General features: G+C 35.0%; 4 protein-coding genes across 5 annotated transcripts; 2 read left to right on the top strand and 2 right to left on the bottom strand.

Annotated features, from left to right (window-relative positions):
• Window positions 1-804: 804 nt before the first annotated feature.
• Window positions 805-2629, bottom strand: LOC122292931 (hydroquinone glucosyltransferase-like). Its single transcript, XM_043101499.1, has one exon. It carries the CDS (start codon window positions 2498-2500, stop codon window positions 1076-1078), a length of 1425 nt encoding a protein of 474 aa, XP_042957433.1. The 5' UTR covers window positions 2501-2629; the 3' UTR covers window positions 805-1075.
• Window positions 2630-5943: 3314 nt separating this feature from the next.
• LOC122292165 lies at window positions 5944-7284 on the top strand. The gene is made up of 2 exons (XM_043100396.1): window positions 5944-6686; window positions 7092-7284. Exons 1-2 carry the CDS (start codon window positions 5944-5946, stop codon window positions 7282-7284), a joined length of 936 nt encoding a protein of 311 aa, XP_042956330.1.
• Window positions 7285-10857: 3573 nt separating this feature from the next.
• LOC122292930 lies at window positions 10858-13354 on the top strand. Of its 2 annotated transcripts, none has more exons than XM_043101498.1 (4): window positions 10858-11294; window positions 12347-12502; window positions 12620-12728; window positions 12907-13175. In XM_043101498.1, exons 1-4 carry the CDS (start codon window positions 10869-10871, stop codon window positions 13002-13004), a joined length of 789 nt encoding a protein of 262 aa, XP_042957432.1. In that variant the 5' UTR covers window positions 10858-10868; the 3' UTR covers window positions 13005-13175. The 2 variants fall into 2 exon arrangements, with proteins under 2 accessions (XP_042957432.1, XP_042957431.1); XM_043101497.1 differs by having other exon boundaries at window positions 10861-11294; window positions 12945-13354.
• A 905-nt stretch (window positions 13355-14259) lies between these two features.
• Window positions 14260-16674, bottom strand: LOC122292929 (transcription factor DUO1). Its single transcript, XM_043101496.1, has 3 exons — window positions 15835-16674; window positions 15131-15389; window positions 14260-14947 (listed from the first exon to the last, which is right to left on the bottom strand). Exons 1-3 carry the CDS (start codon window positions 16023-16025, stop codon window positions 14435-14437), a joined length of 963 nt encoding a protein of 320 aa, XP_042957430.1. The 5' UTR covers window positions 16026-16674; the 3' UTR covers window positions 14260-14434.
• Window positions 16675-16710: the final 36 nt, after the last annotated feature.

The raw sequence follows: 16710 nt of genomic DNA, 5'->3' as shown, positions 1-16710 counted from the left end.
GGGTGGGCAGCGGGGGCCCGCCCCCCGCCCCCATCCGCCCCGCCTCAGCATGGGCGGACGGGGTACCTCGCATCGCACATGCCAGGGCGGGGTCCCCCGCTCCACATGAAATACACTAAGTGGGGGTGGGGGGCAGGCAGGGCTCAACCCCGCCCTGCACTTTATTTTATATTTATAAATATATATTTATATTTTACAAATTATATATATATATATATAAATATATATTACAATTTGTTAGACTTGTTCACAAGAGTCACAAGCTATTAAGTCCCACATTGCTCAAGTAAGGTGGCCTTGTATGGTCTTGGAGTTCTATATAAGGTGGCCTAGGGTGCCCATGCCATTTGTAATCTTGTGAATAAGTCTCACTCTCTTGTGACTATTATGAACAAGTCTAACAAATTTAAAAATTAATAACATAATTTTTATGCTATTAGTTTTTAAATTATTATTATATATATAAATTTTAATTTACGATTTAATTATATAATAATTTGGGTCTAAAAAAATATTTTTAGACTAAAAATTTTTTTTAAGCCCAATGGAATATAGTATTCTTGAAGTGGGCGGGAGGTGGAGCGGATGGGGTGTTCGCCCCCTCCCCCCCCCCCCGGGCAACGGGGCGGGGTGCGGGATGGAATTCCATCTCCCGCATATGCGGGGAAGGGGTGCTCCCGCTCTCGCATATGCGGGTAGCATCCCTAATTTAATGCCTGGTGCCTTCCTACCATATATATATAAATAATATATATATATATATTTATATATATTCTTCTTTTGGAACCTGAGTCTTCACTGATCTTCAGGGCACGCATGCAATTTAATCTAGCTGAAAATCTTTCTTTTCCGTCTCGTTCATAATATATAACATTCACAATATGGAAAACGACCACAGATTGAAGAAATGTGAATAATTATACAGGCAAGACAGCTAGCTAGCTAGCTAGTACGATACGGTCAAACATTATAAACTCAACAACAAATTAAAAGATAGAATACAACTCTCAACGAAAAAGATATATATTATATATATTTATATATGAAGTACTCGAAGATCTGAAAGTTTGAGAAGCTAAAATCGTCTTGGTTTAAAATCCCGCTTGAATGGTAACTCAGAGAGTGCCCTTGTAGAAGACCCTTCTGGGTATAGTGCTTTCTCAGCTGCAATCTTTAGGTCTTTCATACGGTTGCGAGCATTCTTCCCATCTTCTCCAACCATCAAACCCTTTATGACTTGCGCAATTTCTTCCCTGACCACGACTCCTTTCTCGTTCTCTTTTGGTCTTAATGCTACTTTCAGGTCCTCAGCTAGGAATACTGCATTCATTCTCTGCTCTCCGAAAAGCGGCCATGCAATCAAGGGTGTGCCATTCATGATACTCTCCAGAGTCGAGTTCCAACCGCAGTGTGTTAAGAATCCACCCGTGGAGCCGTGGCTCAGGACCTGGACCTGCGGTGCCCAAGATGGCACTACTAGACCCTGCCCTTTGGTCCTCTCCACGAACCCTTCCGGCAGAAAAGCAAGAGGGTCCAATTCATGACTTTGATTACTGAGGTATGCAGCATTTGCCGGTCCATTGTTTGGGCTTCTTACCACCCACAAGAACTTTTCTCCACTCTGTTCCAATCCCAACGCCAGCTCATTTAGTTGATCATTCGAGAGGCTGCCAGCACTCCCGAAAGAGACGTATAGGACGGAGCCACCTGGCTGATTGTCCAACCATGTCAAACACTTTGACCCGTCAACTTCATTGCTAGTTCTGGAACCAGTTTGAATGATTGGTCCAATCGGATACAGTGGAGGGTATCCAGCTTCTTTCTCATCTTCCAAAGCTTTGATGACCCTTTCTTCCAAGTCTCTGAACGTGTTAACAATTATTCCCTTGACTGAATGCAGTCGTTTGGTGTGGCGGAGAAACAATCTGTACCATTCACTTTTTCGGTCTTGAATTGAGTGTATCAGATCTCTACCGTGAATGGGTATGCATCCCGGGAGTCTCAAAGGCTCCGGCATGTCTTTATACTCGCAGGAAAATGTCTCGTCAAGCTTTGATAACTGCAAGAGCAAAGACAGCACCGTAGCATTTGAGGAGAAGAAAATGTAGGGTGAGATATTGAGTTCCTTGGCCACTTCGAGCGCATCGCTTGCAGAAGTATCAAGGATAAAAGCATCTAACGGAGAAGTCGCCTGCAATGACTTCAACACATCACGGAGAGAAGGAAAAGAACGAGTAATGGTGAGGGAGATTTGGATACCAGGCTCTGCGCCTAGGAGATCATCCTCCAAGCACACAGGAGGAAGAAAGACATGGTCTACGCTGGTCGGAAGAGCTTCGAGGACGCCGATCATGGCTTTCGATGGAGATCCAAGTATGGGAATGATGCATGTGACTCCGAAATCATGGTGAAGTGCTAGCAACTTGGCTAGCTCTAGTAGAGGGATGAGATGCCCCATCCCTGGACTTGGTAGAATTGCTATGTGGGATTTGATTTCCATGGACGTACAATTTAATAACTCCTTGGGTTTGAACTTTGAAGAGGAAGTGATCTTCGAGGGAGGCCAGCCAGGAGAGCAAGTGGTTTATTAGTTTATATATAGTCATGAGATACTGATCACTTTGTTCTTAATTATATAATTCAAACTCAACATTTTGAGATCAAGCGTGGGACGGCCTCAAGTAACTTAAATAGTATGATATTATTATTTCAAGATTAGAAAATGTTAGAGATAGATTCCCTTAAATGGCTATTTATTTATTTTCAACAAATATTAAATTAAGAAAATGAAATAAATAATGAAATAGGTTCTAAATTAAAGAAATGTGAGTGGACATTCAATCAATTTCTGTTTACATGTTAGAGTATGATCTAAAAGCAAAGAAAAATTCTACGTACTTATCATCTCCACACATCACACGTAATTTTTTAATTTTTAATTTTTTTATCTTATCAAATGTGTAGTGTATGAATGATGAGTAGAAGAATTTAATTAGTTTAGAAATAATAAAACCAAAATTTTTCAAAAAAAAATATTATAAAAAATGTGGTATTATGTGTTATATGTAGATAATGAGTAACAAAATCCACAAGCAAATAGAGCGCAAAAGGAGGAGGATAAAGTTGGGTTACAATAGGATCGAAAGGAGATTTTAGGTGGACACACAATTTCAGTTTTGTCGACAAATAGGTATCAAATGGTATATATATATAAAGCAAGGATAAGAAAGTTCAGCTACATGACTAGAATCCGAAGAGATATATGTGGACACAAAATTTTCTTTTCCGACAAACAAGAAATTAGTGTACATATATAAAACAAGGATAAGAAAGTTAAGGCGTCAACAGGATCTAGAAGATCAGATTTGGAAGAGAAGAAAGGATCGAGGAGCTAGAATCTGTCCGCATGCGGGAGAGGTAAAAGGTCCATTTTGCTAGATCATGGGCTACAAAATTTGCAGTACATTAATATTGCATCTTCTCTGTGCAAGTACACACGTAACACTTGGTTATGTTTGGATTGATTTGACCATCTTTGTCCTATATATACACACAATTCATGTTGGGGCCGCTCTGCATGGTCATGACCGTCGATTTTCAGCCAACTAACAACAATCACACGATGATGAGTATAATATATGAAAAATGATAGTAAGATTATTAAATATATATGTTTATTAAATGTGTTAATTTATATTTTTTATTTTTTTAATAATTAACGAAGTGATTATTAATAAATTTATTTTTTATTTTTTTAATGATTAAGGATATTTTAAAAAAATCATTTTTCATATATACGTACACCGATCGCGAGATCGACCTATAGCTAGCACGGACGACGGTTGTTGGAAAGAAAGAAACTCATCGCCAAAACAAGTACATTTATATTAATACTATAAATTTAATTATGATCAAGATATAAAATTTCATTAATTTGGAGAAAAAAAAAAAGAGAACTTTGTGTGTAAAATGAAGGGTGAAGCTAGATGATGCACGTACGTAAAAACTAGATAAGAAGAATAAGGAATTAGTAATCATCAATCAATTAAATCCTCCCCTTTAAAAAATTGCCGCATTTAGATGTTGAGGTAGTCTTCGATGATCTGAGTTGATCTATAAATAATAATATCTTATAGATTTCATTAAGATGTATTTGAATGTAAATAGATTGAGATATATGTTTAGGTTGCATTTGAATTTTAAGCTAAGCTAGATAAGTTAAGTTTTTTATGAATAATAGTGAGTTGAAATAGTGAAGTGAGTTTTGTGAAACCAACCTAAAATGAGTTTAGATGTATTTATGAGAAGTTGAAAAAGGTTGTAAATCTCGCATATAAAGAAGTGTTGAGTTAGAAAATATAGTGAGTCTCACTTATAAAAATGTCTTGAGTTGAATAATGTTTAGTAATTTAGGAGCTGTGCATTTGGATATTGGGTTAGGTTTAAATTTGAACTCAACTCAAATAAGGTCAGGTGCTTCCATGTTCCAAACGTAGCTAAATGTAAGAAATATGTTGAGATGAATTAAATTTTTTTATGCAAAGTTAAAAAAATAACAGGTTGATCAATAATTGATTTGAAGTGAGTTTGTCTTACAAACATAGTCAAAATATGAGGAGGGAATCTAGCTGTGCATTTGGGATCTTTCTCTCCGTTATTTGAGGAAAAGCCACTGCATTATTTAAAAAAAGAATGTACCTGATCACATGTTACCCTTTTATAGTGATTTTTGTAAGATATAGTGAAAAATGATAATTGCAAGTCAGTGCAAATTTTACTCTCCGTATCTCTAATATAACATGATTTAACTTATAAAATAAATTAAAATTTGATTTTCTTATAAATATAATCATGACATGTTAATTGTATGAAGACTGTATGCTCCAGACTGGCTTTATAAAAAAAATAGTAATAATATATACTATACTTTCATCTAATTATAGAAGATGTGGCATATTTATCAGTGTTAGATGATAAAAATTCATTTAATGATAATAAATGGCATATAATGAGATAAAAATAAGATAATAATGTGGTGTATATAATTTTTCTAGAAAAAATAAAGATATTGATATGCCAGTAAGTCTTTGGTGATTGTTACCTAAGAATTAAAAATAATTTATTCATTCAAATCATTTCTATTTCCATTGTTCTACCCTTTTTAGAATTTGTTCCAGACATTTGCTTGATCTCCTTTTTATGATAAATTTTGTTTTTCATCTTAATTTGTTTTTTAATCTTTATTAGTCATATTAATTAGAAATGTGTCGCACTTTAAATGATTTAATATGTCAACTATTAAATGAAAAGTTGTCTAAGATGTGTCATGATTGAATATGAAACAATTTAGAAAGGATTAACGAGCACTTTTTCATTTTTGTTTGGAAAATATTTTGGTCATAAATGGATTATATAAAAATAAACTCACGAACTGATGTACTTTGATTTGATATATCAGATTGTAAAATTAATTTTATTATAAAGTAAATCTAATAAATTTTATAAACCTACGTTAATTTATGAATTTATTTTATATAATTTTCGGTTATTTTTTATTTTATTTGATCATTCTACCAGCAACCCCCTCATGTATATATACAGCTTCAGCGCGCATACATGAGCGGTTACATGAAGCTTCCTTGATCAGAAAAGCACCAGATCCTGTTCAAAGTTTTCCAACCGTTGCGACCGCGCGAAACTATACCCTTCCACCCGAGACAACTCTTTCCATATTAAACCCAATGTTCGAAACGTCGCAATGCTTCAGACAGAAACATCTTCCTATAAATCCGACTCCAAACCCTTTCCATTTCTCTCACACTCACGATCTCTCTCGTCCCGCCACAGACAGGCAGGCAAACACAGTTTTCATCACTTTCTCTTTTTGCACATACACGCAATTAATTAACTCTGCACTCTGTGCCCGGCCCCTAGTTTGATAACATGGACGCCGGGCCGTCTTCCAACATTGTCGCTCACATCACGGAAAGGATTCTGTTTCGACGTATGATCGATATTGGATTAAACCCAGAGGAGTCCATGAAAGTCATGGCCTTTTGGATGTGGCTGGAGGCCCAAAGCTTCAAAGAACTGGTGCGTAAGATATCCTCCAACAATGACAAATTTTTGGCATTGATCACTGACGAAGCCAAGGCAGTTCTGTCCATTCTGGACTCCGGTTCGACTGCACCAGTTTTAAACAATCTTTGTCCCATTACATCCATATTTTCCCCATTCTCCATCCATGAAATCTTTGGGGACAAAGAGAGCGTCTCCAAAGGGGTCACGGACGTTTACAACAGGGTTTGCTGCGTGATATTTAAGGACTTGTTGGAAGAAAGAGGTTCAAAAGTGAGGACTAGTGATGAAGAATGTGGTCGGGCAGGAGACGAGAAGGCTGTTACCAGAAGGGTGAGGCAATTTGGGGAAGGTACGAGCAGAAAAGTAGCTGTGCTGGACTTAGTTGAGGCTTTCCCAGATGGGGTTGAGAAAACTTGGCTGCCGAGTTCTTTGGGAATGAGCGAAGGGGAAGGTGATGCAGAGAGTGTTCGATTCAAACTAAATCCATTTGCTAAAGAATGGAATCCTGCAATAGAGCGTGCGCCAGAGGAAGAGAGGTGCTTGTTTCTGACTTTCTCTAAGGGCCATGCTCTAACTGGGAACCAAATCACCAACTTCTTTAACCGGTCAGTCTTCTTAATATTTTGTGTGTTTCATTAATGAAGGTGAAACGTACAGTTTGATATTGAACCACATCATAATAAAGTTTCAATATTTAGTTAAAAAAAATTTGAAATTTAAGCAAGTGATCTAGCAGATATTTTTCTTTCTTTTCTGCATGCATGCATGGGATATATAATTTTTTACTTTTCTTGGCAACAGTACCCATGATCTAAGATTGTCAGTGCTTCGACCCTGTTCGACGATTTCAAAAACAAAAAAGGAAAAGAATAAACGCAGAAATTAAGTGAGAAATAGGTCATATATATATACACACATCATCTTTTACTTATTAATTTATACTATATATAGATATAAGACATGTATGGTAGATTATCTATATTAATGTTAAATAATATGTAAGCATGCAGGAAATATGGGCAGTGTGTGGAAAGGGTCTATGTACACAGCCCGGCACATTTCGGGAAAGTAGTGTTCGAAACACGTTCGATACCAGCAATAGTCATGGGTAAACTTGAGCAGGCCAAGTTCAATGTCGATTCAAAACCCCTTTGGTGCAAGTGGTTTGACCCAATGAAGAAGGGTCTTGCTGCAAAGAAATAATAATGAGCTTTTGTTAATCCTAAATATTTCATAATATTATATATATATATATATATATATAAAATGTTCTGATCTGAATATAGTTTTCATCGCCTCTTGTTTTTTTTCTATCAAGTTATGTCATCCACTATTTGTGCTTCTCTCTCTCTCTCTCTCTCTCTCTCTCTCTCTCTCTCTCTCTCTCTCTCTCTCTCTCTCTCTCTCTCTCTCTCTCTCTCTCTCTCTCTCGTAAGTAGTAGTACAACAATTTAATAATTTGAAGTGTTGGGTTATACTATTGTATATGCAATCCTCCATGAAAATCAAAAGATCATGCTATGAAAATGATATTGGCATGCATCCATAACCCCGACTTTTTGCTTATAACAAAGCAATTTCTTCATGAGAAAGTGAGTTTTTATGGGGCGTTACGTATTAATTCTGATTAAAGAAAGAGAGAACCATAAAAGGACATATATATATATATATAATTCTGCCTTTTCATGAAGAGTCGCTGATAAAAGGGGACCAAATACCTTTCCAGTATGTACAACAGCACTAACTAAAAAAGTTTGACGTGGAAGTTGATATATATCCATGCGCCACAACTTGCAGTATCCCGAATCCCACGGCTCTTCCGTAAAAGAAATTGACCCAATAAATTGTATTTGGGTCAATTTGCAAATTGTAGTGGAATATTAATGATAGCTTGCATGCGCAACCTCTTCGTAATTTACAGACAATTTTAAATATAATAATATTTTTTTATTAAATTTAAATCCATCGAATCAAAAACAAAAATCATAATAAATTTAAAGTAATCTTACTTTATTACATAATTATAAACAAATTATTATATAATAGTAACTCTTATCATTTCTCAATTGTATTAATTTGCACCTGACCATTGATATTACCACATAATCTCTCTCTCTATATATAAATTTTTACACAACTTTCTATTACATTTTTTGTTACTTTTTAAATTTATATTCATTAAAATAAAATAAAATCCAAATAAAATAAAGAAAAATAATATTTCAATTGTAAGTTGTGAAGAAGTTGTATATAAATTCCGTGCAGAATATTTTCCTTTGGGCATATTCTCAATAATTGAGTAGAGACTTAAAATAGCAATTTGCTATCCGAAAAAAACACGTCAGTCAATTGTTTGAACGTTGTCGAAGAAGGTATATCTTTCACGTTTCTCGATATAAGTTGGTGGCTTGGAATGGACGGTACGTCCAAATGTTGATTATTAACGTGGAATTTTCTTTTGTAGGTTTTTTGCATTGGCTCGTGAAAAGTCTATGAATCAACATGTATAGGTATTGTTCATTTATCTTATCTTTTAAAATATATTATTAAATTTTATTTTTTTCATTTTATACGTTAACTTTTACAATAAATTATATATTTTTTTATCTATTTATTCTTTATATAATTTAAATAATATTTTTTATTTTTTTAAGCATTTCCTTTCTACCAATAAATTTTTCATATCTATATACTTTTTAATATTTGCAGGTTATTATTATATACATTAATGTAATATAATTCAGTCATATAAACACAAAATAAAAATATATAAGCCAAGTAAAAATTAAAAATAAAAGCATAATATCAAAAAATTGAATAAATAATATTTCTAATATATTTTTAAAAAATAAAATAGATGTGTTTTAAATGATGAACAAAAAAACAATTGTATTAAAATGTAAAAATAAAAGGAAATGAATGAGTAAATGAAGTATAACTAATAAAAAAATTTGTTTGAATGATGAACAGTACCTAATTATTGTAGAGATTTAAATTTTACATATTCTTTTACATAATTGGATAGAACACATTTTATGAACAATTCTTTAAATAATTTATATTTTTTGTATTATACTTAAATTATTGAGAATGCTTAAATAGCCGGGCTACTATGCAGCTCAATGGTTACTGCCGGGTGTGCCGCCCAAGGCCAAATTTAATTTTTTATTTATTTAATTTTTTATATTTTTTAAATATTTTAAAAAAATAAAAAATATATCAATATATTAAAAATCACTTTCTTAATTATTAAGTAAATTTTTTTAAAAAAGAATTAAAAATATTGAGCAGTACATTTGGCGGCAGAATAGTTTTTTCCATGAAGGTACAACGACAGGTTCGTCGTAATTAACATGGTGTTAATTTCCTCGAAAGTACAAGAACAAAGATTCGCGTGCAACTCAAAAAAATTTCCAAATCCACTAACTTGAACCTTTGGTCTAAAGCTTCGTCGCATCAGCATCAGCAGTGTTGCATATGTAAGCCATAGAGAAAAAAGCAACGGCCAGCATCAACAAGAGTCAATTCCTAATTACTTAAAGTCTTAAACTTCATGCAATTATTTTAAGACAAAAAATATAAACATTAAAAAGTAAATAAATAAAAAGATTTCTATGCCATGGTGTACGATAGATTTCTTGTAAAATTCTGTTCTTGTTAAGAGATATCCATTTCTCGATTTAGAATATAAACTTAAATCTATATTAAATTATTCTTATAATCATGTTTAGAAAAGTATAACAAAAATATCTCATACTCTTTTGAAAACATTGATTCTATGACATAGTTGGTGGAAAAATGATAGAATGACATATCTTTTAATATTACTAATCAAACATATAATAGTTAACTTGAATTTAAAAGTTGAGCTGTTGTACTGAAACGTGGTTTTACTTTTATTGTGTGTGAAAATACAGCATAATAATTTGTGGTAGTTAGGTATAATTTAAACTTAATTCAAGATTCAAGATCATTAGATGCGTGACCAACATGAAAAACTCTAAACACGTGTTCTTTCTCGAAAGCTATAGAAAAATAATTTAATATATATATATATTGTGTGTATATAACCATACCCTTCACATTTAAAAAGACATAAAAGATCATTTAGTTTTTTAAAAATTATAACCATACCCTTCACATTTTCACGAATAAGATCAAAGGGCAAAGTGGTAATGATCTAAAATTTGTCTGAATATTTTTGAATATTTACAGTTTTCTTAAACTTGTAACTACGAATAATTCATAAAAACACATTTGATAAAAAAAGTATTAAAATCAAAATTTTTTTGTTTATTATATTTTTTAACTTATTTGAAATTAAAACATACTTTAATATGTGCCACACAAATAATCTAATTTTATTATTAAAAACTTTTTAAAACTATTTAAATAATTTTTAAGATTACTTAGATTCAATTTGGATAGTGAGCTGAGATAAGATAGTTTTAGATAAAAGTTAAAAATTAAATAAAATATTGTTAAAATATTATTTTTTTAATATTATTATTATTTTAAATTTTTTTAAAAAATCAAATTGTTTATTATATTTTATATAAAAATTTAAAAAAATTATAATAATCCAAACGAGATAAAATGAAATATTTTTATTATACAAATAGGATTTGAGAAGTGTTGAGATATATTATAAATAATAATTAAAAAGTAGATAAAAAGTATTAATAGAATATTAAATAATATTAAAAATTAATAAATAATAATAAAAATATTGAGAAGTGTTGGTACCTCAACAGCCTAACACACGTTAAATACGCTCGTTGCTAAACATGTCGCTTCAACAAATCTCGTCTCTCTCACTCTCTCGCTCGTTTCCTCGGCGGCTCAGCCTGTTCTCATTCTCTGTAGCTTGCGTACAAGTAATGGACGGGTCGGAAACACCGGCCCAACAGGACCACCAAAACGTGGTCGTAATGAGGCACGGCGATCGCAAGGACAACGTCGATCCCCTATGGGCGACGAATGCTGCGAAGCCGTGGGACCCGCCACTGGTGAAGGATGGCCGGATACGCGCCTTCTCCCAGGGTCGGAAGCTCCGGACCAATCTCGGCTTCCCAATCCACCGGGTCTTCGTCTCTCCCTTCCTCCGCTGCGTCCAAACCGCCTCTGAAGTCGTCTCCGCGCTCTGCTCCATCCACGACGACCCAACCATCCTGACCTCCGATGACGTTTCCATCGATCCCTCTAAAGTCAAGGTCGAGTCTTTCTTTTACCATTACTGATGTGTAACATTTATCTTTGTGTATATGCAACATTATGCGTTTGTTGAGCTTGATTACCTTTGATACGAGAATTGGTATTAAATTTGCTTAATCTGAGTCCTTGGTTTTGCAAGATCTAATCATTTTTTTTCTTTTTAAAAATAAATTTAATTAGGATTTAGAATCATGGTAACCCTTTGTTGTCATCATGGTTTTCGAGTACATCTCTAAATTTAGATGATTGTATCAAGGTTGGATTATTTGATTTTTGAGTGTAAGACAGGAAAACCCATATCTCCTATTTCTGAGAAACTGTATTAGACCTAAGTTCTAGATTACAAGCATATTCTGGATCTCAACCACTATAGATTGCAATCAAGTTATAGATTGCGTCGTCTTCACCCGCCGCATACAAAAACAGTGAAGTAAGAAGATGAAAGAAGGATGAAACCGGCAAACCCACCACGACACCTCTTTAATGCTCGTTAAGGGTGTTAGGTTCATAGACTGGTTGTCTAGATTTGGCTTCTGGACCCTTATTTTTTCGACATCTTGCATCTGACAAAAACTGGGCAGAAAGTGAAGTTATAAATGGAAGGAGTGCTTGACCTTTGTCTTTAACTTAATAATCTTACTACGTTATATGCCGATGTGACCAATTTAAATATCATTAGCATGTTAGGCACTCAACCTTGGAGTTATTAGAAAATATGAAGGGCTAATTCAAAGGATGAATAGTTTGGTTCCTCAACTCATCTCATCTAATCATTACAATTTTTTCAAATTTCAATACAAAATATAATAAACAATTCAATTTTTTCAAATCTCAAAATAATAATAATATTAGAAAATAATATTATAATAATATTTTTTTTAACTTTTAATTTTTTTCTCAACTCAGCTCAATATTCAAACGCAATCCATGAAATGGAAAGATTGGATTGACTTTGTGCGTTATTGTTTAAGTCACTGCTTATCACCATAAGTAGAATTGGATATCTGTTAGCTAATTAACTTCCTTCTTGAACTCTTTCCCCAAATTTCAGGTCTCTATCGAGTATGGATTGTGCGAGATGATAAACAGGGAAGCGATCAGATCTGGTTTCCCTCAAGACGGAAACTGGGGCTTCAATATCTCAGAGCTTGAAGCAATGCTACCAGCTGGGACAGTGGACAGCACTGTGGAACATGTGTATAAGGAGGTATACATCGTTTTTAAATTTCTGTTTCTATCAATAGTTTCATGGCATAAGTAGAAATAGATGCGTACATCTGCACAATTTTGCCTGATAGAGGGATCTTTTCTGGAGGAATGGTAGTTGCCACAGTGGGCGGAGACAGTAGCGGGTGCAAGGGCTAGATATTTACAAATCTTTCAGGCACTGGCAGATAAATATCCTACAGAAAACTTGCTACTTGTCACTCATGGTATGCTTCATTCTTGGCGACACTCTTAAATTTCAATCTGTGCCACTATATTGAGGATTTATTTAGCAGTTTGGATCATGCAACAAAATATGATTACATAATGTACTTCTTGGTGATGGTTCCTTTCCTCCTACTCAAAACTATAAATTAAAAATAAAATAAAACGTCCTCAATGCAGGAAAAGAGCCTCTAAGTAGTGAGTTATTCTTCATGCAGGAGAAGGAGTTGGAGTGGCGTTTTCTGCGTTCAAGAAGAACTCTACCGTTTATGCTGTAGAGTATTGTGCATATACAGAACTAAGACGACCCATCGTCCATAAAGATGGATCGTTTGTTGCTGGAGATTTTGAGACACGTAATGGGCAGGGCATCGGTTACATTCCATCAAATGCTGTGGCAGACGATGTCACATAGGTTTCAGATTTATCAATTTTTTTCAAAAAATAAATGTACAGGGTTTACACACCCTAATACAGCAAATATCATTAATCATTTCAATTATTTTGGTGCTGAGCATCATTTGATAGACAAGATAACCAAATGCTAGGTTTTTCCCCTCTAAAAGTGATTATTTTCTGCTTTGCCTCAGAGTGTGATATGAGAAGAAATGCTGGGAATTTCCTTTTCCATTGGAGTAACATACATTTTTGTTCATACCCACATTTTCTTAAGCATTGTCAATCTTTAAGAAACAAATAAATAAAAAAAATGGTGTTACCATACCACCCAGTGTGTATGCGCCTCTAGTGCATTTATATTTTAATTTATTTTTTTTCTTTCAAACATCTTTAAATATTATAAAAACCAATTCACTAATAATACATCCTTAATCATTAAGAAAAAAATTTATAAAATAAAATATAATACATGTGCAATCAAATTAAGAAGATAAACTCAGATGACGTAGTATCATTTTCTTGAAAAAAAATGATCAAAACTTTTCATGGTAACCACTCTCCCATGTACGTGTATCTGATGCCATATTTTTTGGAAAGCGTGTAAATACATGGGCCAGATGATGAGTTAGACGAAAAATTTTCACAAGGAAACGGAAGAATCACGCTGGGCGTGCGCACGCAGTCCCCAAATAGTCTCCTGCAGACAGAATTATTCTTGTTAAAACTACCCCTAATGAACGATTATCTTGAATTTCAATGCTTTGGATGTAATATCTCTGCGGTTTGCCCTCGAAGCATAGAGTTCTCCCTCCACTTTTGCTGCTAAAAGTGTCGTTTTTCCTCATTTAGTAGCAATGATATGGACAAGAACTTGGAGATTAATCGAAAGAGGCTTTTTGTTATCTTTTTTAAGGAGTACTCTATTTGATATAAAGAAAGGTGGACATAAAGTCTATTCCAATTTGGGGGGAATGAATTCGGGGTGTCTAGTCTGAAGAGGGCAATGAATCCGGGGTGTCTAGTCTGAAGAATGTGAGCTGGTTGACTACATTATATGGAACCTTAACCAACCCCCCAGCCCCCCAAAGAGGGCAATGAATCCAAACACGAAAAGCACTTGCAAAGATGAGCATAGACTGAAAAACTAGGAAGGAAAATTCCCATTCATAGAGTAGAGAGAGTTTAGAACCAATAATTGCAATTACATGCAGTATTTGTACGCCACAAGGACCTTGTATTTCTAGCCAATAAACCAAGTACGAATTACTGACACCCGTAACACCGAAACAACAACAATGGCACGGACAATTTATAGGTCCGGAGAGCTTGGAGCTGGCTCAATATGATCGAACACGTCGGTTGGGAAGTCATCAAAGATGTTGTCCGGGGTAATGGGATTGTCAATTTTTTCCTTGGCACCATTTCTGCAACTTCCTACGGGTTCAAATAATTGAGTTCCAATGGGAAGCTGAGCTCCATTTCCAAGTCCAGAAGCATCCAGTGTTCCAAACAAATCAAAAATACTGGGGTCTTCAAGTCTGGCCAAGAGTTCTTGGCTTTCTGGTGAAAATGTGATGTCTGGTTGGGGTTGTGGAATTTGAGAAAATGGGATTTGTTGTACTTGGGACTCAATGAATGGGCTCTTCTTGGCTGGGGAGAACTCGTGATGAATAAGGCTAGTGTCAAAATTAAGCAACTTGTGGTTAACAAGATCTGGTAGTGGAACCATTCTGATCATTTCAGAGTTCTCCAAGCAGGATGATGAGCATGACTGAGCCCTTGCCGATGATTCTCCCTCCGATGAAGAACTGAACTTTGGAGCCTAAAAATAAATAAGCAACAATTATAATCGAGGTTTGTGTCCTGAGAAAATAATGTTCCAAGAGTTCTGCAAATAATATTAAATGCAAACCCCATAAACACTATGGATTCTGCTTCAAACACCCTGTTGTGAAATAGATTGAACCTTACAATTAGAAAGATGGTAGCTATTCTCTGCTTTTACCTCCAGAGCAGGACAATTATTGGACCCTTGACAACAACCGTGGCTAGACTGAGCTTCCCTTTTGTTCTTCTGTGGTTTGGAGGGTGTTGCTGAAGTCTGCAGAATCCTCGCTAGCCTTTTCTGCCTGCTACTCCAAAAGTTCTTCACATCATTATCGGTTCTTCCCGGCAGATAGGTTGCGATTTTCGCCCATTTGTTCCCAAACTGTGCCTGCAACTCTATCACCACCCTCTCCTCCTCTAATGAAAATTTGCAGCCACTGAGGGAGAGACACACACACCCCAGGAAAAAGGATTAGAGAACACCTCTCTCTCTTATCTTGGTTAAAAATCAAACAGGATTGACAACTGCGGGAGATCTATGATCAGCATTTTCATAAAATGACAGTACATTCATGGGAGAATACATACAAAGATCCATGATTGCATGGTTATACCTAGTATGAAACATAGTAATGACCACAATTGGAGAGGAGAGAAAACTCATGATCAACATTTTCATCATATACCAGGTAAGAACATGATAACAGACATTCTAGTACATATAATGGTCGAATTGAAGAGAAACCCATCATGAAAAGTATAATAAAGTACCAATAGATACATATAAGCGAACTTGCATACAAACAAACATGTAGACATCAACAGAGGGAGAGAGAGAGAGTGTGTGCGTGCGCGCGCGCAATAATGGTGGGTGGGGTTTACTTCTTCAAGTTGGGTCTAAGCTTATTGACCCAACGAAGACGGCACGACTTTCCGGTCCTCTGCAAGAGGCCTTTGGATCGAATGGAGCTCCAGTCTCTGGGGCCATACTTCTTCACATGGTTTAATAGCACTTCATCTTCCTCTGCCTTCCATGGCCCCTTTCTTACACCCTCATCCCCATTCGCTTCCATTTCTCACTACTTTTCTCTCAAGTTTCTATCAGGAACATTCACTTCTCCCTGTTGTTTCTTTTTTCTTTTTTCTTTTCTATTTTGTTCTCTGAAAAGCTTCACTGGGTTTTTTGCTTTTCGTTCTCGAACTCTCTACCTCTCCGTGTATTATTCCTTAACTTTGTAATGGAGTGACAGTTAAAGACGGTTATTCCCACTACCCTCCACAAAGGAGCCCCACTTTCCCGTATTTTTCTCTGGTTTTTGAAAATGGCACTGTGAAGTCTCAGAAATGTCCCTCTACCCCTAATCCTTTATTTTATTGTTATTATTTTTGAGTTAATAATCGAGTTCATTTTTGCACCTTGTTGGTTTCTATCCAATCCTTTCTTTTATTTCAGTTTTCTCAAGGGTACTTAAGGTAAACCAAATGATTTCTTGCTCTCTCAAATGCCAAATGGGCTGGCTTGTCTACAAAATGTCACCTACTGCAAGATGTAATAGATAATACCAAATATTTTCCTGAATGATGTTTTATCATGAAAATTTACATTTCTAGTTTCATTTAAGAAGGCTGACTTGTTAAGGACAACCTTGCGTAGGATGGGTCAAATTATGCCAAATGCCACCAAGGACATTCTTGTAAAGAAGTTAATTGAGAAAATAAAAGAAAATGAATCCCCAGTTTCATCTCAGAGGAACATAA

This window comes from Carya illinoinensis, chromosome 13 (assembly GCF_018687715.1).
Source record: "Carya illinoinensis cultivar Pawnee chromosome 13, C.illinoinensisPawnee_v1, whole genome shotgun sequence".
NCBI classification, from domain to species: domain Eukaryota; kingdom Viridiplantae; phylum Streptophyta; class Magnoliopsida; order Fagales; family Juglandaceae; genus Carya; species Carya illinoinensis.
Note: the sequence above shows the minus strand (reverse complement) of the source record. Positions and strands in the feature narration are given on the sequence as shown.

What these genes read in the sequence shown, in the direction of transcription:
- LOC122292931 (XM_043101499.1), bottom strand. Translation starts at nt 2,500, where the DNA reads ATGGAAATCAAATCCCACATAGCAATTCTACCAAGTCCAGGGATGGGG.
- LOC122292165 (XM_043100396.1), top strand. Translation starts at nt 5,944, where the DNA reads ATGGACGCCGGGCCGTCTTCCAACATTGTCGCTCACATCACGGAAAGG. An exon ending in ATCACCAACTTCTTTAACCG is followed by an intron (nt 6,687 to 7,091) that starts GTCAGTCTTCTT and finishes GTAAGCATGCAG; the next exon opens with GAAATATGGGCAGTGTGTGG.
- LOC122292930 (XM_043101497.1), top strand. Translation starts at nt 10,869, where the DNA reads ATGTCGCTTCAACAAATCTCGTCTCTCTCACTCTCTCGCTCGTTTCCT. An exon ending in TCGATCCCTCTAAAGTCAAG is followed by an intron (nt 11,295 to 12,346) that starts GTCGAGTCTTTC and finishes CCCAAATTTCAG; the next exon opens with GTCTCTATCGAGTATGGATT. An exon ending in TGGAACATGTGTATAAGGAG is followed by an intron (nt 12,503 to 12,619) that starts GTATACATCGTT and finishes GAGGAATGGTAG; the next exon opens with TTGCCACAGTGGGCGGAGAC.
- LOC122292929 (XM_043101496.1), bottom strand. Translation starts at nt 16,025, where the DNA reads ATGGAAGCGAATGGGGATGAGGGTGTAAGAAAGGGGCCATGGAAGGCA. An exon ending in CTTAGACCCAACTTGAAGAA is followed by an intron (nt 15,390 to 15,834) that starts GTAAACCCCACC and finishes TCTCTCCCTCAG; the next exon opens with TGGCTGCAAATTTTCATTAG. An exon ending in ATAATTGTCCTGCTCTGGAG is followed by an intron (nt 14,948 to 15,130) that starts GTAAAAGCAGAG and finishes ATTTATTTTTAG; the next exon opens with GCTCCAAAGTTCAGTTCTTC.